This window comes from Salmo trutta, chromosome 34 (assembly GCF_901001165.1).
Source record: "Salmo trutta chromosome 34, fSalTru1.1, whole genome shotgun sequence".
NCBI classification, from domain to species: domain Eukaryota; kingdom Metazoa; phylum Chordata; class Actinopteri; order Salmoniformes; family Salmonidae; genus Salmo; species Salmo trutta.
In genome coordinates this window covers 28423034-28444442 of record NC_042990.1, presented here as the reverse complement: position 1 = coordinate 28444442, position 21409 = coordinate 28423034, and the positions used below count along the sequence as shown (strand labels likewise).

General features: G+C 42.1%; 2 protein-coding genes, 1 long non-coding RNA gene and 1 pseudogene across 9 annotated transcripts in view; 3 read left to right on the top strand and 1 right to left on the bottom strand.

Moving 5' to 3' along the window:
- The window catches only part of LOC115173936 (homeobox protein Hox-A3a), a 35299-nt gene extending 31843 nt beyond the window's left edge, over positions 1–3456 (top strand). For all 7 annotated transcript variants that reach the window (XM_029732459.1, XM_029732463.1, XM_029732458.1 and 4 more), the window contains one exon: positions 1789–3456. In XM_029732459.1, the coding sequence (XP_029588319.1) occupies positions 1789–2588 (800 nt within the window). In that variant the 3' untranslated portion in view covers positions 2589–3456. The remainder of the gene's footprint in view (positions 1–1788) is intronic.
- On the bottom strand, positions 3337–5740 carry LOC115173949 (uncharacterized). The gene is made up of 2 exons (XR_003871703.1): positions 5213–5740; positions 3337–3869 (listed from the first exon to the last, which is right to left on the bottom strand). It is a non-coding gene; the product is annotated as an uncharacterized LOC115173949 (long non-coding RNA).
- Positions 5741–6583: 843 nt separating this feature from the next.
- LOC115173939 (homeobox protein Hox-A2a-like) lies at positions 6584–9224 on the top strand. The gene is made up of 2 exons (XM_029732467.1): positions 6584–7430; positions 8113–9224. Exons 1-2 carry the CDS (start codon positions 7067–7069, stop codon positions 8871–8873), a joined length of 1125 nt encoding a protein of 374 aa, XP_029588327.1. The 5' UTR covers positions 6584–7066; the 3' UTR covers positions 8874–9224.
- A 7977-nt stretch (positions 9225–17201) lies between these two features.
- LOC115173238 (homeobox protein Hox-A1a-like) lies at positions 17202–19859 on the top strand (annotated as a pseudogene).
- Positions 19860–21409: the final 1550 nt, after the last annotated feature.

Genomic DNA, 21409 nt, shown 5'->3' with positions numbered 1-21409 from the left:
TTAAATAAAGGTAAAAATAAAAATGGTTTTAGCGGAGCTGGAGTCTACTTGCCCCCCAGAAGCCAAATCGAACGTATTGTGACGTTTTATTGAAAACGACCTTTTTCGTATAATACCTTTATTACGCATACAATCTTGTGATGTCAGTATGGTTCTTCCATTAGTATGCATTCCTTATGATCTATTATGATGTATGCATGTTCATTAGAAATACTCAAGTGGGATCCATTCCTCCTAGTTTTAGGCCTAGCTCCACCATTTGTTGTCCATATGCTCTATCGTTGACTTTCTGCTAGAATAAACATAATATATTGTCCCTGATCACACAACATTCCATGCAGGACAACAAACAAACATACAAAAACAGTTGTTCCAATTTGTTCTCTTGTTTTGATTAGAGGAAAAACTAGCAGACCTGGGGGAGGAAGTTGTTTACCCAAAGTTGAAAGATGCTTAAATTCCCATGGCCTTACCAAATCATGTTGTCTCTGTAGGCTAGTAGGCCTATTTATGTCCACCTTTTGGGAATATATTTGGTCAGAAGTGAATAAGTAGGGCATCCAGGCATCTGAAAGGTCTGCTGAATCCCATTTATCATGAGTCTGTCAAGATGTCTGCCAAATTGATGCCAAAGGGACTATTTCAAACCTTAGCCTAAGGCTTACCCCACTGGGTAAAAACTGCTTGAATTAACGTTGTTTCCACCTCATTTCAGCAAAAACATTATATGCGATGACATTGAATCAACGTGGAAAACGGATTGGATTGGCAGAAAGTCATCAATGTAAAGGATTTCGTATTTTTTTCACCCAACTTTTAACCTAAATCCAATGACATGGTGAAATGATTTTTGATTTCACGTTTAATTCACTGTTGATTTTCCACCAAATGTAAATGAAAACTAGACTTTGAAATAAGTCTGTGTCCAGTGGGTCTGCTTTTTACAATAATTCACAGATCCCTCAACAATAGCTCCTTAATGAAACAAGATCATTTTAAATATTACATTTTTTATTTTGATAATTATTATTATTTGGATTATAGCCCGATTATAGCATTTTTCGAATAACAGCAGTATTAGTAGCCTAGTTTCTGAAACAGAGATGGTGAAAATATTATCTCCCCGTTTATAAAGAAGAGCTAACTCATAACATGATGCCATGCTGCATTCCTCAAGCCCAGCTTCTGGCTGTACAGTAGCTAGTGGCTAGTAGCAACATTTATTAGGTGCTGGCAGCCTGCCATAAACGGTAACTAGACCAACACCTTGCTGTGCAGCGGCAGAGCCCCAGCCATTCAGCATGGTGAGACTCATAGGAGATGGCAAGGTGAGATTTAGCTCATGCGCAGTGAGGAATACAGATATTTGCATTGCACATGTGTGTACTATGAGGGTTAAAAAGCTACAGTGGGAAATATGAGGTAGTTTAACACACACACACACACACACACACACACACACACACACACACACACACACACACAATTATAATCACTTTGATTTGGCTTTTGTACAGCTAACAGTTAGGAGCTGTCCTCAGCATGTATACAGTCATAGTTCATGTTATGTCTGATATAATTACACTAGTAACATCCACAGTCTAGTTGCGGACATCTCTGATTTGTCTGCATTTGTAGAACTCTTGTTGATATGTGTATTTGAGTCGGTCCATGTGGAGAGACGTGTGTTATCAGCTATATGTATCTTGTCACTCTGTGGGTCTTGTTCTTGTGCTTGCTGCTGGGGTTGGTTACTGATTGACTGTCTTCCTTTTCCTCTTCCGCCAGTTGAGAGTTGCCCTGGAGACAAGAGCCCCCCGGGCGGGTCAGCCGCGTCGAAGAGAGCCCGGACGGCTTATACCAGCGCACAACTGGTGGAACTGGAGAAGGAGTTCCACTTCAACCGTTACCTCTGCAGACCCCGCAGGGTCGAGATGGCCAACCTGCTCAACCTCACGGAGAGGCAGATTAAGATCTGGTTCCAGAACCGCAGGATGAAGTACAAAAAGGATCAGAAAGGGTGTGGCATGATGCCCTCTCCCGGGGGACAGTCCCCTCGGAGCCCCCTCGGCCCATCTCCCGGAAGCGGGGGTGGAGGATACCTCAACTCTATGCATTCTCTGGTTAACAGTGTCCCCTATGAGTCCCAGTCGCCAACGTCTTACAATAAGCCCGCTCATAATGCATACGGTATGCCTACGTCATATCCCCCTCCCTTGAACAGCTCCCTAAACAACTGCCCGCCCTCTCAGAAGAGGTATCCCGGGACTGGCGGCTCGGCCACGCCCGAGTATGACGCGCATCCTCTCCAAGGAAATGGCGGCTATGGGACGCACTTGCAGCAGGTCAGCCCTGTGTATGTAAGCGGAGGTTACATCGATTCGATGCCCAACAACAGGGCCTCCGTTTTCGGCCTGACCCATCTCTCGCACCCGCCGTCCACAAACATGGACTACAATGGAGCAATCACTATGGGCAATAGTCACCATCAAAGAGTGTGTGATCCAAACCCGACGTACACAGACCTTAATACGCCGCACTACTCTCAGGGAAGAATTCAGGAAGCGCCCAAACTGACACATCTGTAGCCGGGTTGCACCCTGGATCACTCCGCCCCATTGTGTTACCTGACGAAGCACCATCGCTTTGTTTCTTCTCTCCTTTAGTAGCTTTTTCCACCTTCTCTTTGTTCTAGGTTATGTTTGTTCTTTTTTATATAGTTTAATGTGTGAAGTAGCATAGGAAAGTAATCACGCTTGCATCAAATGTTCTCTCTATTTGCTATAGTGTTATTGTTCCGCACAGACCTATTATCTGAGACAACATGCGCGGGGGCACATACGCATAGACCTATTTAATCTTTAACTTGTTTCTAAAAACAAATCAAACAGGGTATATGAACAAATCTTATGCTATTATTTTAATGTGAATGTGTTAGTTTTTTGGTATTTATCCGCAGTTGAAGATTTGTTTTGTGTTATTGTTTTTGCATTTTGTTGCACTTGTGGAAGGATCCTTAAAAAAGGGAGGCCTGGAAGCTCCAGCCTACGATCTAACCAGCTTGTGTTCTGTTGGACTTTCAAAATGTTATTTATTTATATGACGTTATATGGAGTTCTTTAGTATTATTTGACCCCCCTGTGCTCTTTGTATGTGGAGAGAAGGCTATTGGAACCAGGCCTAGGCTCTAGTTCTACCCCTTACCTGACAGCAGACAGACGACAGAGAGACAGACAGACACTCAGCAGCACACTGATATGTTGGTGTTATTTTTTTCTTCTTAGAGGAGGTATTTTATTTCTCTACGAATGCAAATCAACCAGTCACGCTTGGAAGGACGGACAGATATTAGACGTTTCTTTATTGAACAAATATTCCAGATATCACCAAGTTTCTGTTTCAGTGTCATACATTCCATGCTGCTCCAGTTCGAATAAAGAAATAAATGAATTTAAATATACATTGTATCTTTCAACCTGGATTTCGAGGGTATTTAAACATATAACACATGGCACAAACTACAATAAGGAAGCAATAATAATAGGCATAACAATAATAATAAACATCTTATTATCCCATAGATTATATGTGAGGAGGAAAAACACTGGTAGGACTTTAGAGGGCATGCTATTTCATCACAAAAACGTCATTCACATTATCTCAGAATCAATATTACCTATAATAATCTATAACATAATAGTTTATTTGATAGTGACAATAAATCCCGAAAACATTGTACAAAGGCCTCTCGTTTTGTCTCCTTTAGCGCGTGGGCACATCAGAAGCTTTTGCGGTGGCCTTGTTCCCGCGCCTCCTCCGCATGACTACATCCATAATAACAAAAGTGTCACGAGGATCTTCTGCAGTATCTGTTAGGATAAAATATGTTAAATGAGAAATCGTTAAGGAAAAAAAGTTTGCTGATAGGCCTATATTCAATCAATCACATTTTGGCCCCATATTTCAAATTTATTATGGCGCTGTAGGACTGTTAAGCTCATAATTATAGTTCTTTACACATGTAAATTAGACTAAATGAAAGGATATGTAGTACAGGACGTATTAAATATTTGAGTCATAGGCTATCTGATGCAGCTAAATAGGCCTATGTGGGCCTGGATTCGCTGCACACAATAACAATTACAAGCGTTTACAAGCAGCAAAAAGTCATCGACATATTTTCAGCTGTTATTATTTTGCAATGGTGTAAAATAAGTATGAAAATAATAAGCTTGTGCAGTTTCCTTTGTTGTGGCAGGCCCAAATTCAATTCACACAAAGAACCGTCTTACATAGCATAAAACATATCTTAATTACGTTGACTACATTCAAGTTTTTATTTTCAAATATAATTCAGTGAGTATATTGATGAAATGTAGGTCAATATAAGCCAATAATGGAGAACACAATTCCACATACAATACCATGCATTGTGCATTCAGAATTTCCCAACTGATAATCGAAGAAACAATTATTAGTGTAGTAAAATTATAGTTATCCCCTTCAAATGCATTTCAAGATTATTGAAATGTTTTACAAAATCTGTACTCGAATTTATTTCCTTTATAATTTCGACAAATGACGTATTACAGGGATGGCACTCTCTTGATCCTGACATATGGTTAGCAGGGGAACCTAGAACAATTTAACCATGGTCTGTCAGCATAGACAGAGCAACTCTGGATCCAAAACACACACAAACACACACACACGCACCCACACACACACTCCATTGATTTGACCCAGCTTGCGCGTGCGCGCGCGCACACACACACACACACACACACACACACACACACACACACACACGCACACACACACACACACACACACACTCCATTGATTTGACCCATATGTTGGAGATTTTAACGCAGCATAAATAAGGGATTGGGTTGAAACAAGGAATTGTCATTTTCCATCCGTGGGAAAGGTGTTCTTAATCATTCCCCCAGAATCCCCCTGTAAAAAACTTGTGTAGGTCTGAGTAGGGTTCACAGAAAGCCGCCACCCACTCCTCGCCTCACACACAAAGCCTACGCGTAATTCCAAAAAGCCATCCGTCTCCTCCTCAGGCCCGTCCTTTACCACAGACTCTACTCACCCCCAACAAACCCAAATGTATGCTCCAACGAAAAATAATTACGTTTTGTAAATACGCCCCAAAAAAATCCAGAAAGAAAATGCAGTGGCGATGTTGGTTTAGCTTACTCACCATTTACGCGCATTATCGCCCTTCTGCAAAATGTTCCATGTATTTTTAATGTCTTAAAACATCCCTTAAGCGACAGAAAAGATGTGACAGCGAACAGAAACGTGTTATAATCTAAATGGCCAGCGTTGCTCGCCGCTTCCTGGCTGCATTTGATCCGGGGGAGAGTTAGAAGCCTTAAATGTGTTCTGAGGGCACCGAGCTGTCAGACCTTTTGGCGAGTAAGATTGATCGCGCGCAGGCTTCCAGGATTCTTTGTTTGCTATATAAGCAATAAACTGAGCAAGGCCTACCACTTATTTTCCTCCTCTCCCACTCACTCTTCCAATTTTATTTCCTTTGAAGCATACAACATAGCTGCTTACTGGCTGTTTGACGAAAAACATCCATAGTGTGGTTTTTACAGATTGTACTGGAAGGCTACATAGCCAAACTGTGGGAGCTGCTCAGTCGATACACATTTCCTTCTACAGAATCTCTCTGCAATGTATTCGTTAAAATGACCTGTTCCAATGGCAGGGGTTTATTAACTGTGCAATAGCACAAGTTGAAATGTGTGAGAAATAAGGTTAAATGTAAAGAGGATCATTTTCTCCGTTCTTGCCCTTGTCCACCACCCACCTCACCCAGACTAAGACGCCCGCTGTGACCTCGCTTATCCGGGGAAACCCCAAGAGAAGCAGCTGGAAGGCCAGGCTGGAATCTGTTTCGCTAAACTTAGTATGTTGTTAGCATATAGGTCAACCTTGCTTTAGTGTAACTGGGAGTGCTCTGCAGAGTGATATAAATGCAGGGACTGAGAAAGAGTATAATTACTCTACAAAAATTCCAGACTCAAATGAAACAGAACATGATTGGTATGCATGCACACAAAATGTGATATTTTAAAGCCTTATTCTTTTGTTGCATTAGGTACATATCATTTTAGCAACATCGGTTGTGTGTGTGTTTGTCTGAAGTTTGTGTGTGTGTGCTTACATGCTCCATGTGTATTTGGGTATCTGGGCGTTAAACACAATATTTAACTACTTCATGTGTAATAAATGTACTGCATACAAGTGAATGACACTAAAATGGTATAGTAGGCATGATTAACCCATGCCTCCAGAATAGGTATGACGTTCTGTTCCCAGTTGTATGCATCAATTAGTAGCTTAACCTATAGCTCATCTGTGCTTGTATTGAAAAGAAAGTCTATGAACACGGTCTATATTGTAAACTCTACCGTTTTGGAACACATTTGATTGTTAGGGGTTGTTGCTGTCAGGAGCTGTAAATATCCGTTTTTGGGGTGTTTTTTCCCAGAGAGAACTCTACATGAATGGCTAACTTAGCTAATGACTGCATGCATAGTGTGTAGCTACTGGTGTAATTTGTGTGGCGCGGGGGCGTTCTCTCCAGACATACCCAAACAATACGAGAAAATAGGAGTGCATGAGCCCCGGCACTATAGATACTTGACTTTCACAGCGCTCAGGCAGCCATTCTAAAAACACATTTATAGTTTAGTTGACTAGGAGGCTAGGGGACGATAAACTGGGGCGGGCGTAAAAAAGGTGTAAATAAAAACAGCCGTCCCCATAGAGACAAGGCGTTCTTCACCAGAGTTTTTGGATCAATCACGCAGACAGTGGCTTCTTTTGATTAAACCCCAAATTGTCATTGGGCAGAAGTAATCATGTGACTTGGCTCCAATTTCAACCTTGTCTCCATGAATTCAATAGTTTAATAGCTGTTCGGTCACCATACGGCCGTAATCAGTGAATTTGAAAAAAATGCCACCACCTCTTTCTCATTGAGCCGCTACATTTATAAAAATACGCGCAGCAAACTTTCCTCGGCTCTCAGCGAGCGGAGATGAATTACGAATTCGAGCGAGAGAGCGGTTTTATCAATAGTCAGCCGTCGCTTGCTGAGTGCCTGACATCTTTCCCCCCTGTCGGTGATTCATTTCAAAGTTCATCAATCAAGAGCTCGACGCTTTCACACTCGACACTGATTCCTCCTCCTTTTGAGCAGACCATTCCCAGCCTCAACCCAGGCATCCACCCGAGGCATAGCCGGCCCAGACACAGCCCCGATGGCTGCATCCCGCTGCCCACTGCCTCCCTACCCCCGGAATACCCCTGGATGCGGGAGAAGAAAGCCTCCAAGAAGAATCACCTGCCGACTTCCTCGGCGACTGCCATAACGAGTGGACCTGTATGCTTCTCCCCGAAAGGTGGGTGGTTTTTATGGGGTAATTTAGAGGGAAGACAGTTTTATTCAGAATGTACTTTCCAAGCTCTTGAAGGAGTGGCAATAGGCTAGTCATTACCAAGTTACAGAGCCTATTCAAAATTCATCTGCTGGGCACAATTGTGCATTGGGTTATCCATATTGTTACTCTACTCGGAAAAGTTTGGGCAAAGTTAAGTAATGTAAAATGATTTATTTGATATCCACGGTGCCCTTCCTCGCCGAGCAGTGCCAGAGTTTTGATGTGTGACAGTAATGAAGAGTGATAGAGTAGTGTTGCCGTGCCGGGCATCTGGCGCATTCATCAGTATAGTAGCCGTCTGGAGCACACTACTGCTCTCTCTCTCTCTCTCTCTCTCTCTCTCTCTCTCTCTCTCTTTCTCTGCTGTATTTTGGGGGAAATTATGTACATATGGTGCGCCATAGGACTTCGTCCAATACTGTGCATTAATCAGTCAATAGCCATATTACAAGTAGGCTATTTTGTGGGGGAGAATACATAGGGTGCTACTGTGAGCAGCCATTTTGCTGCAGTATAGCCACTGTGTTAAATAGGTTCATCTCTGGTGGTTTGTGTTTATACAGGAGTAATATTGCATTATCAAGTCATAGTGGATAATTGTGTAATGCTTCTTTATCTTGTGATTTATGTGCTGCGGTTTCAGGTTCGCCTGAGATTCTAGAGAGTGGAGGAGAGGGTTCCCGGCGGCTGAGGACCGCGTACACCAACACACAGCTCCTGGAGCTGGAGAAGGAGTTCCACTTCAACAAGTATCTGTGCCGACCGAGGAGGGTGGAGATAGCCGCCCTGCTGGACCTCACCGAGCGGCAGGTCAAAGTATGGTTCCAGAACCGGCGCATGAAGCACAAGAGGCAGACCCAGTGCAAGGAGAACCACAATGGCGAAGGGAAAGAGCCAAGTGCCGAGGACAGGACCCAGAGCGACGAGGAGGAGGATGAGGGCTCGCTGTTTGAGCAGAGTCTCAATATAGTGACCGGGGCCCTTATGGAGAGAGGGGCCTGCTCCTTTCACCAGAACTCACTCAGTACTTCCCAGCAGCTCCAGAATGTTGGCCCGCACAATGGCGAGGCCCAGAGTTACACAGTTTTACCACTGAGCAGCAATGACAAAAATCTGAAGCATTTCCCCAACCCGTCACCCACTGTTCCAGGCTGCGTGTCAACAATAGGGCCCGGCTCTGCACCTGGCCAGGACAATGGCGGTAGTCCCGCGTCCCTGGACGTCTCAATACAAGACTTCCAAGTATTCTCCTCGGATTCTTGCCTTCACCTCTCTGATGCCACCTCGCCCAGTTTGTCAGAATCCCTGGACAGCCCCGTGGACAATCTGGACATATCTACCGACAGCTTCTACTTTTTCTCGGAGTCATTAACTACAATTGACTTACAGCATCTGAGCTATTGAAATCAATGAAAAATAGAGCAAGACTTTCAACCTGGAACATTTAAAGAAAGAAAAAAACTCCGGTATTAACTATGAAGTTAATTTTGGTGGTTGTTTGATATGATCGGCACATTTCCTTTTTATTGATTAATTGATTAGGCCTAGTCGATTAATTCAAGGTAAGAGTCTTGAAAAATATACCATTGTGGCCTGCAATTACAATAACACAATGATTTCTTAAGATGCAATATTATGGGTATGTGAAAAGTTGCACAATAGTATGAATTCTGGTCATTCTATTTTTGTATAGCTTACAGTGCCATGGATATTTTTGTTAGAATAAATCTGACTTGCTATAAGAAACTTGCAAAATTGTGTTTTGTTATTATTATCCAAACCTTTTTATGAAGTGTGAAGTGAATTTTTTATCAAATGTATTTTTATCAACCCCCCAAAAATAGAAATGAGTCATTACCAACGGATACAATGTTTAGTAGCTCATCCTGAATACACATTTACTCGAATTCATTTGCAAGTCAAAATAGTGTGTTGAAAGCAGGCCAATATAGCCGCATCTCGGAGTATAAATCCTTTAGTTATTCTAATAAATGCATGGTTTAAATTATATTATAGGCTAAGCATAAATGTTTAGTCGGATAAAAAACGAACCTTCATCTTGGAGGCCTTGAGATTGTATTCTGTTTATGTTAATTAAGAATTAGCACCTTTTTCATTATTTTTCAGTGATATAAATAGCTGTGCAATTTGAGAATGGAGTTCATATACATTTTAACAATTTCTTTAATAGAAATATCAGCTTACAATTTTGAATCAGAAACTCTTTAGAAAACGTGTCTTGTCCAATTTCAAGCAGATCCGAGTATACAGAACATTTCACAGGCAACTACAATACATCGAATACATTTCCTCTTCTACTTTCCCTGGTTGTAAAGTTAGTCAAATTGTGAACATACTAGGCTAGCAATAGCATGGCTCCCTATTGCTAGCTCCCTTAGCTGTGTGCATGTGGAGAAATGCTCGAGCCATGTTTGCCTTCACTAGCTCATAAATCAAACCCCATCATGAATGAGAACGTTATCAAAGAGACCAATTGTGATATATAATGCACAAATAACAACCCTCTTTACTTTTTCAGATGGGATTCGCGAATCGAGGCCAAAAACTCTGAAGCTTTGTAAGCCTTTGGTAATAATTAATTTTTATAGCTGTTCAAACACGCGGGCTCTCCAAGCGTGCAGCAGCTTGCAGCCGTCCCTTCCCCCTCGTGCTATAAGTAGCCTAATTCAAAACAGGCTGTTGCAGGCCTATACATTAGTATTCATTTTATACGTTTTATATTTTCTAAAAATAGCTCTAAAGCTTTTAATGATTGGGGAGCAGTGTACGCCAATAAATATATTTTATTAAATGTTGATTTTCATAACAATAACCTATTATGGCAAAATGGCTTTCGGCTATAAACGTTTTATGTCCTTGTGCAGAAATACATTTTTCCACAGCCTTGGAGAAATGCATGTTTTACTAATTTCACCATGGAGTTGTATGAGATTTGGTCAGAAATATTACAATTCTGTAATACTTTTGGAATGGGCTACTAGTTGTCAATATTTCACTCAACATGCTAATGCTTATGGGCATACTAACCACGGGTTGCTACATAGCATGGATCGATCGTAAAACGTATCATTGCAAAGCAAAGTGCATAACCATATTACATTCAACTGTAGCGTATCGGTGGAGTGACGTTTAGCCAATACGTAATTTATTAAAAACTGGCAGTGGACGACTGCACGCGTAGGCTATAGGTATTGCACATATTCCATGCACATATGTCAAGAGGAAAGCTACTTTACTAGACCATACAACTCTGGTCCAACTTGGGCTTTCCTTTCCAAAGGCTGGTAACCAAATAATTCCGAAACAAAGCGCCTTTTCTCTCACCCCATTCCACGTTCGCACAAAAAGCATTCTGGAACGTTCACGGCCTGGCGAAGAGTGCTGCACCCACGCGCTATGTGCACGGTTGAAGAGAGCGAGAGAAAGAGAGAGCGAAGCGTAGGTAGTGTAGGATACTTTAGTACTGTCTCATGGTTCGAAACTAAGGAGTCTTGCTGTGTCCAAGAGAGGTTTTGCCAGGGGACATAGTGAACAATTTGCAGTTTTATAGCTAATCTCATGCAATTTTGCACATTTTGCCATGAGGCTGAGAGAAAATGTTGCTGGTTTAGAGATAATGGATTCTTAAAAGAAGGTACAATCTCAACTTTTTTCCCGCAAATAATTGTTTTAATATTAACAACATTTGAAATATATATTTTGATAGACCAAAGTATCAGCTATCACACCATGTAAAGAAACAACCACATTTTTATTTCATTTTTATAAAATGCAACTAACTTACATTTTTCAATTAGTGTCCAACAAGAGACACAAATCTGAGGCAGTTGATGTTTTACAGAGTTGACATTTTTTTCTTCATTCAAGTGGCATACACAGTAGCAATTTCGTTTTTCCTCAGTTGCTTTATGACTCTAAAACCTAATTAAATGTAATGTATTTGAATCAAAATTCATATTGTATCTAATCTATCAGGAAGCCATATCAGGAAGAGTTGACAGGTTATGGTTGTGACCATGGTTATTCCAATATTGTTTGTTTTAATCCATCAAAAGTCGAGAACTTTCCAGACCATGGTTGGTCTTGTTGCACTACATGTAATGAAGACATGAGTAAGGGGTCCTTATGGTATAGTTGTCCCTGCTCATTCCTGATTCATTTAGGATTTTAGATACATCTGACAGAGTTGACCAAATCTCCGGACACATCTTTTAATCACAGTTTTGAGAGAAATATTCTTTAAAGTCACAAAGGGCTATTGCAAGTAACTACATAAGATCCTTTCCCAGTTAATATCCACTATTGCCAGTTTTTAGAATTGTAGACACTTTTTTTGGAGAGTTTGAAATTGGGATATTTTGCTCCAGACAAGGGCGTTAGAAAATTCCAAAAACAAATATTTTCCCTTATAAAATTCATTAAATGTAAATTTTACAACAACTTCTCACCGTCTCAGATCAGAATTGGACAGTCATCCATGTTTCTCAAATTTCGAAGTTGTTCCAAAAATCTCATTTAAGTTTAGGCATTAACTCCACATTTTTAATGTTAGGGTTAAGTTTTACCTCTAAATTTATAAGGTTGGGCATTAACTCTGAATGGTTAAGGTAGGGTTAAGGTTTGGGACAGGCTTAAAGCTAAAATATAAAAAAACAACTTTCTATGCTGGATTCAAACATGCAACCTTTGGAATCAGAGGCAGATGCTTACAATGGTTAAGGTAAAGGGTTAAAGATGCACTATGCAGAAACTTTCCCGGCATTTCCTGGTTTCTAAAATTCTAATAGTTCACCTAACTTCAGTTTATGTGACAAAACAAGCTAGTATAGTGTAGATAATCATTGTACCATCTAAACCGCTGGGAAATATATTTTCCATAAACACTAATGTTGTGTTTTCAGCTGTTTGAAGCTGGTGTACAAAACCAAATGTAAAAAATGCAAAAACGAAACTTAAGCACGGGAAGCATACATAACGCAGCTTTAAGGGTTAAGGTTTGGGATAGGCTTAAAACCAAAATATGAAAAACTATTTTATATTCCTTTGGAACCAGAGGCAGATGCTTAGCCAAAACCTACTTGGTCCCATGTGGCTCAGTTGGTAGAGTATGGTGTTTGCAATGCCAGGGTTGTGGGTTCGATTCCCACGGGGGACCAGTACGAAAAAAAAGAAATGTATGCATTCACTACTGTGAGTCGCTCTGGATAAGAGTCTCTGCTAAATGACTAAAATGTAAATGTTGAAGGTAACAGCGTTCACTGTTGCCCCTAGTGGCCGCTTTGCACGTTATCTCTCGACATCCTTGGATATGGATGGAGGTCAAAATGGATGGAGGTCAAATACTGAGTTGTATCAAGGTGACCTGCCTGAAATGTTTGTTTCCCTGTCAGACAAGGATTGTCCTGACTTTTAAGAATCCCTGATCTAATTTCCTGCTGTTCTACAGATTTTCCATGAATTTGTTTTGCAGTTTTAAAGCTAATTTCCTGTCATTCAAAAATTAATAAAATAATGGCTTCTGATATGTTCATATGTTATCTGGGGGGCCGACCCCCTTCTGAAAAAAAGCCTGTGAGAGGTCCAACAGAGGCTGTTAGAAGAATAACCACCGCTAGGCCATACAATCCTTTTATCATCCAGTAGGGGCGCAATCCACTATTCCCCTCTTATCCCTCGGCCCCTCCTCTCTCTCTCTCTCTCTCTCTCTCCTCTCTCTCTCTCTCTCTCTCTCTCTCTCTCTCTCTCACTCTCTCCTCTCTCTCTCTCTCTCTCCTCTCTCTCTCTCCTCTCTCTCTCTCTCTCTCTCTCTCTCTCTCTCTCTCTCTCTCTCTCTCTGTTACAGGTTTTTCAATCGCTTTGGTACTATTTTCACGTGTGAATTTTAAAAACTCTTAGTACAAACTCCAAACTGGTAACAGTTCTTCAAAACATTTTATTGTGCTTTCATTTTGTTTGGAGACATCTTTTACCACACACCCATTGATCAAAAATATAAGTTTACAATCACTGATGCAAAAATATATTGTTCAGATATAATTACAACGTTATCAAACAAATCAAAACAAATTAAATGAATGAAATAAATAAACATAACGTTTATCAGGCACTAGTTTGCATCAAGCCTGTCTTGAGCATTTGGCCATAGGTTCTCATTAACATCGCAGTAAATGTCCTCATTGTTCATGAACATGGGGAAAAACCTTTTGGCATGGCAGATCCAAGCCTCACATAGGTCTGGAATGATGTCATTGTACGCCTCAACCATGGCCTGGATCATATACCTTCCACCTGTATTGTATTGTATATTTTACAGTATTGTATTGTTGTTATGCATTGTAGTGGTCCTGTGTTGCTCAGTTAGCAAGAGCATGGCACTAGCAACACCTCGATTCTGGGGTCACACAAAAATGTGTGGACTGTTGTATCTTTGGTAAAAAGTGTCTGCAATGTAAATAGCCTATATTACGGTACTACAGTCCTGTAATGCCCTATAATATGGTATTAGAGTAGGGTATTGGCCAATGACATGTTAGTACAGCAGTGTGACCCCCCCCCCCCCCCAATAAAAAACTCCCCAGAAACTTCACTTTGGATACATGTTTACTCTATAGGGGATGCATTTCTTTCTTGTTTGGACCTTCTGTATTATTTGCATATTGATATTGTATTGTATTTCTATTGTATTACTGCACTGTTGGATCTATAGAAACACAGTCATTTCGCTGCACCTGCTATAACATCTGCTAATCTGTGTCCTTAACCAATAAACATGGATTTGATTTGTTACGTTTCTGATCTTGTCAATTTCAGATTAAAACAATCATCTGTGAAGTAAAATCATAATAGTCATCATCATAGTAGTACATTTGAGTACATATCATACTTTTTATGTTTCTACTTTACAGACATACATTTTCATTATGTTGTTCTCAAAATCTGTTGACAAACCAGTTTACATCTAAAATCTATAGCTAGGTTTACCAAACGTTTAAATGATAATCAATTAAGAGCAGTCGGATTAAATAATAGTAAAATGTACTTTAACAAAAGAGAAGAGAATCATAGCAAAAGTAATGTGAGCATTGCATTGTGAAAGGCAATTACTTTGTATGAACATATATTGCAATGTGAAACATGTATTTCTAGATTAAACTGATTACGTTTGGTGATAAAGTGACTGTGTGATTTTATGTGTTGTATTTAGTCAATAAAAAATGTGCTTAGAGTTTTGAAAAAACTGCCGTTTAGTCTGTTTTGAGTTTTGAACTAAGAGTTGTGAAAATGTAGCCTACCACATACTTGTGAAAATTGCACCAAACCGATTGAAAGGAAACTGTAACGTGTGTGTGTGATATGTGCCGATGTGTGCCTTTCTGTATGGAAAAAGAAATAAAGAGAGCATAACAGAGAGAGAGAGAGAGAGAGCATAACAGAGAGAGAGAGAGCATAACAGAGAGAGAGAGAGAGAGAGAGAGCATAACAGAGAGAGAGAGAGAGAGAGCATAACAGAGAGAGAGAGAGAGAGAGAGAGAGACATAACAGAGAGAGAGAGAGAGAGAGAGAGAGAGAGAGCATAACAGAGAGAGAGAGAGAGAGAGAGCATAACAGAGAGAGAGAGAGAGAGAGCATAACAGAGAGAGAGAGAGAGAGCATAACAGAGAGAGAGAGAGAGCATAACAGAGAGAGAGAGAGAGAGAGAGAGAGCATAACAGAGAGAGAGAGAGAGAGAGCATAACAGAGAGAGAGAGAGAGAGAGCATAACAGAGAGAGAGAGAGAGAGAGCATAACAGAGAGAGAGAGAGAGAGAGCATAACAGAGAGAGAGAGAGAGAGAGAGAGCATAACAGAGAGAGAGAGAGAGGCAGACGAGAGAGAGAGAGAGAGCATACAAGAGAGTGAGAGAGAGAGAGCATAACAGAGGAGAGAGAGAGAGAGCATAATATCGTAACAGGAGAGAGAGAGAGAGAGAGGAGCATAACAGAGAGAGAGAGAGAGAGAGAGCAGAGAGGGAGAGCAATAACAGAGAGGGAGAGAGAGAGCATAAGAGAGAGAGAGAGAGAGCATAAGAGAGAGAGAAGAGAGAGAGAGAAAGAGAGAGAGAGAGAGAGAGAGCATAACAGAGAGAGAGAGAGAGAGCATAACAGAGAGAGAGAGAGCATAACAGAGAGAGAGAGAGAGAGAGCATAACAGAGAGAGAGAGAGAGAGCATAACAGAGAGAGAGAGAGAGCATAAGAGAGAGAGAGAGAGAGAGAGAGAGAGAGAGCATAACAGAGAGAGAGAGAGAGAAAGGGAGAGAGAGAGAGAGAGCATAACAGAGAGAGAGAGAGAGAGAGAGAGAGAGAGAGAGAGAGAGAGAGAGAGAGAGAGAGAGAAAGGGAGAGCGAGCATATAGCCCCAGGAATGAGAGCACCAGTCCCCCTACAGCTTCCCCTTTTCTCTGCAACATAAAATGTAATCACCATTAATTTGTCAAATGGCCTCATAACAGGATGATGAAGCAGCAGTTACTCCTCAGGCTGTAAGAGCCGTACAACACCCATATCCCGTTATTAAATCAACTGATCATTCTACATAATGAAAAGGAGTGAGCGTAAAATGACACACTGCATGCTGGCTTTTGGCGCAATGCTATTAATATTGTGTCACTGATTCTTTTTGATGGGTCAATTCTTGTGGTCTTCGAATCTCTACATGTGGCTCAGCGAGCCTGCCTCAATGAAATAAAAACCCTACAATGCCTCTCTGTCCCTCTATCAATGCAGATAACACTTAAAACGACTTAGATGTACAGTCCGCAATCGAGCGAAACAACATCATGTATGTTGAATCATATGGCCGTGGTAAGGTGCAGTTGAGAGTGACTGGTGCACCAGACTCACGTCTCCATGCCAACCAGCTGACACTATTGACTGACAACATCACACGCAATAGTGTATTAATAAATTGATATTTATCCCGATTGAGTGTATTTAAGGATTCTTGAAAGGTTTTTCAAAAGCTGTGCTCGAATTCATTTCCTTTATAATGTCGACAAAATGACTGATATTACAGGGATGGCACTCTCTTGATCCTGACATATGGGTAGCAGGGGAACCTAGAACAATTTAACCATGGTCTGTCAGCATAGACTGAGCAACTCTGGATACTAAACTCTCTCTCTCTCTCTCTCTCTCTCTCTCTCTCTCTCTCTTTCTTATCTTTCTCTCTTTCTTCTCTTTCTCAATACATTCAGTTCTATTTTCATATTCCCCTTTGTTCATCTTGAAATGCCACATTACCTACAGCACACTGAAATCCTATTAGTAGTTGTTTTGTTTGTGGAGGGGAGTCGTATATAACTCTTCTCCTGACAGTCATTCGAGCAGGGCAGCTTAGCAGAAGCCTTGTTTGCTGTTCCCCGCTCTACATGGGACCTGAGCGCCATCCACCGTCGTCTGCCTCCCGGCTCATTGTTTGCTCCGCCAATAAATGAGTGGTTAAGCTCGTCACCTTGATCGACGAGCGCTTGGAATTTAAAGATCCACTCAAAATCTGTCACGCTAAGGGGGCACAGCCGAGCACCTCACTGGCTGACCCGGGCCACGTGACTGCCCACCGTTTCATTGATAACGGTAAAGGTGATATGGTTACCCAGGGTGAGACAGATACAAAGTCATCAGAAGACCAGGCCTGTTGTGGACTGTCTCTCAGTCCTGCTGAGACGATACTACAATGAGTATCTCCTTAGATTACTCAGTGATGAGCGGCGATGGCAGGTCCTGCTCATTGAGGTCATTCCACTCGGATCACGGAATTACAACTTTCTAGTCGTGCGCGGTCATTAGAACAACTGTGGGGCAGATGCGCGCTTCATGCCCAGTAGAGATGGCATCCCTCACAGACATAGTCCTACCAGACTCCTACCAGCTCTCTGGGTTTAGCCTACGGTGCCCATCCGGCCTGCATCTCAGGTTATGGACGCCAGGGCTTCTGTACCACCCACAACCATTAAGCACTGAACCAGGATGTGGAGTCGTTCGCGGGGTTCCCCCAGTGCGCCCGGTTAATGTACTCCAGGAACGTTTCCTCATCCATGGTACCGCAACATCACCAAGGTTACGGGGCGCGGCCCTTGGTCAGCTTCATTGCGCTCATGCTACCTACGGTGGCGGGCACGAGCAGGCCAACCTGCGTCCATTCAATGGGTGCTCGAACCCGCTGTCATCCCTGCACGCGGCCCACCTTGACGCGTGCTGCTCGCCCCTGTCAGAGAGAGCCTCCAACTCACAGACCTTCGACAGGATGAAAGCGAAGAGGAACCCGCCGAAGACAGGTGAGTGTCATGCAGAAGGGGACAGGTGTCTGCAGATTGATGCAACACATCTCTGTATTGGGTATGGATAGGAATGTAGCCACAAAGTCATAACTCCAAGTGTAAAGTAATATACTGAAAGAAAGTATAAATGCTACATACAACAATTTCAATGATTTTACTGAGTTACAGTTCAAATAAGGAAATCATTCAATTGAGAAAAAAAAAGTGTCAAACACAATGTAGCAGCCAAGTAGGCTACTATCTATGGTGGTGAAATGGACAGCACTCTCCAAGGTGAGTCAATGTAGCAGCCAAGTAGACTACTATCTATGGTGGTGAAATGGACAGCACTCTCCAAGGTGAGTCAATGTAGCAGCCAAGTAGGCTTCTATCTATGGTGGTGAAATGGACAGCACTCTCCAAGGTGACTCAATGTAGCAGCCAAGTAGGCTACTATCTATGGTGGTGAAATGGACAGCACTCTCCAAGGTGAGTCAATGTAGCAGCCAAGTAGGCTCCTATCTATGGTGGTGAAATGGACAGCACTCTCCAAGGTGACTCAATGTAGCAGCCAAGTAGGCTACTATCTATGGTGGTGAAATGGACAGCACTCTCCAAGGTGAGTCAATGTAGCAGCCAAGTAGGCTACTATCTATGGTGGTGAAATGGACAGCACTCTCCAAGGTGAGTCAATGTAGCAGCCAAGTAGGCTACTATCTATGGTGGTGAAATGGACAGCACTCTCCAAGGTGAGTCAATGTAGCAGCCAAGTAGGCTTCTATCTATGGTGGTGAAATGGACAGCACTCTCCAAGGTGAGTCAATGTAGCAGCCAAGTAGGCTACTATCTATGGTGGTGAAATGGACAGCACTCTCCAAGGTGAGTCAATGTAGCAGCCAAGTAGGCTACTATCTATGGTGGTGAAATGGACAGCACTCTCCAAGGTGACTCAATGTAGCAGCCAAGTAGGCTCCTATCTATGGTGGTGAAATGGACAGCACTCTCCAAGGTGAGTCAATGTAGCAGCCAAGTAGGCTCCTATCTATGGTGGTGAAATGGACAGCACTCTCCAAGGTGAGTCAATGTAGCAGCCAAGTAGTCTACTATCTATGGTGGTGAAATGGACAGCACTCTCCAAGGTGAGTCAATGTAGCAGTAGAACAAATATCACAATATCTGTATATAACTTCTCCACCTCCGGCTGAATCTGACTCGCGTGTAGGTCTACTAGCTAGTGGAGGTGCCGGTGGTGACGCTGAACTGGCGGGATTAGCATCACCATCAGGAACAGTTTGCCACTCACTCCTCTCCTCTGGCACTGACAGTTCTCTGACTCGTTCTGGGTTTGATTCACTATTTTTCTCTGGATTTTTGTACTTGAAAAATGTCTAACTCGATTGTCTTTTCTTCTACATTTTTTATTTGTATTTCCCACAATTCAAATTCAGTAGGGAGACAACTAGACTAGGCTATGTGATGTGACTACGTAGGGACCTCTTCATTAGCTGACCACCACTACCAAGACCTGAGTCAAGATCAGTTACTTACCCCACCGGCCCTCCCCATAAACTCTACATACAAATAAGAAAGCAGGTTTGGAATCAGTTTGGCAGGATAGGATGATTACACAGAAAGATCACCGCGCTTGAGAAAGAGCTCATCTTCAACAAGTACCTGACCTGGGACCGGTGCGTGGAGATCGCCACAGCGTTTCAGCTAAACGAGACTCAGGTCAAAATGTGGTTCCAGAATTGCCGGATGAAACAGAAGAAGTGCGAGAAGGAAGGCCTGCTGCCCAACAAGCCACTGTGTCAGACCTGGGGGATAGCTGCCTGGTGAAAGCAGACAATGTGTCAGACCTGGGGGATAGCTGCCTGGTGAAAGCAGACAATGTGTCAGACCTGGGGGATAGCTGCCTGGTGAAAGCAGACAATGTGTCAGACCTGGGGGATAGCTGCCTGGTGAAAGCAGACAATGTGTCAGACCTGGGGGATAGCTGCCTGGTGAAAGCAGACAATGTGTCAGACCTGGGGGATAGCTGCCCAACAAGCCACTGTGTCAGACCTGGGGGATAACTGCCTGGTGAAAGCAGACAATGCCGAGTCTGAGAAGTCCCTCTCTGCCCCTTCCACCTCTTCTCCCGCCTCTTCAACAGTGTCCTCTGGGAGTTAAAGAACCCTTACCTCGTGGCAACAATGGTCTACATATACCAAAGACGATATACATGTCCTAACTCGGATAGGTTAAATTCATTCTAAAAGAGTAAATATAAAATAACGTATGTACTACTTGGGGGATACTGAGACAGCGAGAGTGGACAAAGAGATTGGACTATTGTCCAGGCTACGTGGTTAATCTATGGAAGGGGTAGGCAACCCTGTTACAGGAGTACCACAAGTACTTCAGGATTTTGTCCCAACTAGGCACCACACTGAGCTACTTAGCTAATTGATATGTTCAGTGATTGCCTAAATTCAACACACTTGGTCTTCCAGGTCAGTTAAATCAAAAACTTGAAGGACCAGGGTTGCCCACCGCTGATCTATGGTGTTGAAATTTCAGCCCATTGTCTTATGGAACACACCAAGAGGTGCCGATTCTGCAGGTTCCAGATTACGTTTGGACCGGGGGAAATGTGGAAGCTAAACTGTCCACTAGGGGCTACTTGAGCGACTACTAGTTGTCTTGACAAACAACTTATATATGTCCTCTACCATTAGCAACTGTTATTTCAGTTGTAGGGTAAATGAGTTGAAGTGAAATAGACTGAGAACAGAACTACCGCTACGTTACTGTTGTACCTACTGGTGGGGCGGGAGTAACACAGCCTTGGGACTGAAGTAACAGCTGAGGAGAAGTACACAATATCTGTCTGATCTCCAAGCTTCTGGTTTGTAATGCTCTTTACTTTACAAATGTACTATATGACATCATTTAATGTTTGTGTCGATTTGAATAATTATTGCTATATGTTTTGAAATGTATGAAAGTGAACCATGTCTCAACATCCAGTGTTGCGCAACCACAATATTTTGCATGACAATATTAATCAGACTAAAATGGGTCACATAATAGACATTTTAACCATACTTTTTTAATCTCACTATAATGGTCATGTAGAAGGATGTTTCTCACCATTTTCAATGACTATTCATACTTAGTCCTACCAATCAGGTGCACTCCAGATGTCCTTGTCATGCGCGCTCCTTGTCACTTGATAAAATAAACATTTTTATTCTCTTCACAAATGGTAAACTCATGAGGCTCATCACATTTCCATGGCTTGACGAGGTAATTAAAGATATTTTTAACCACTAACCTGTCGATAAAAGCTTATGTGAGAAGCTGATCCATCAAGTCAATTGATTAAGGCATAATTATTTTATTTATTTAACCTATATTTAACTAGGCAAGTTAGTCAAGAGCAAATTCTTATTTACAATGACGGCCTACCAAAAGGCAAAAGGCCTCCTGCGGGGACAGGGCCTGGGATTAAAAATAAAAAATAAAATATAAATGTAGGACAAAACACACATCACGACAAGAGAGACAACACAACACTACATGAAGAGAAACCTAAGACAACAACATAGCAAGGCAGCAACACATGACAACACAGCATGGT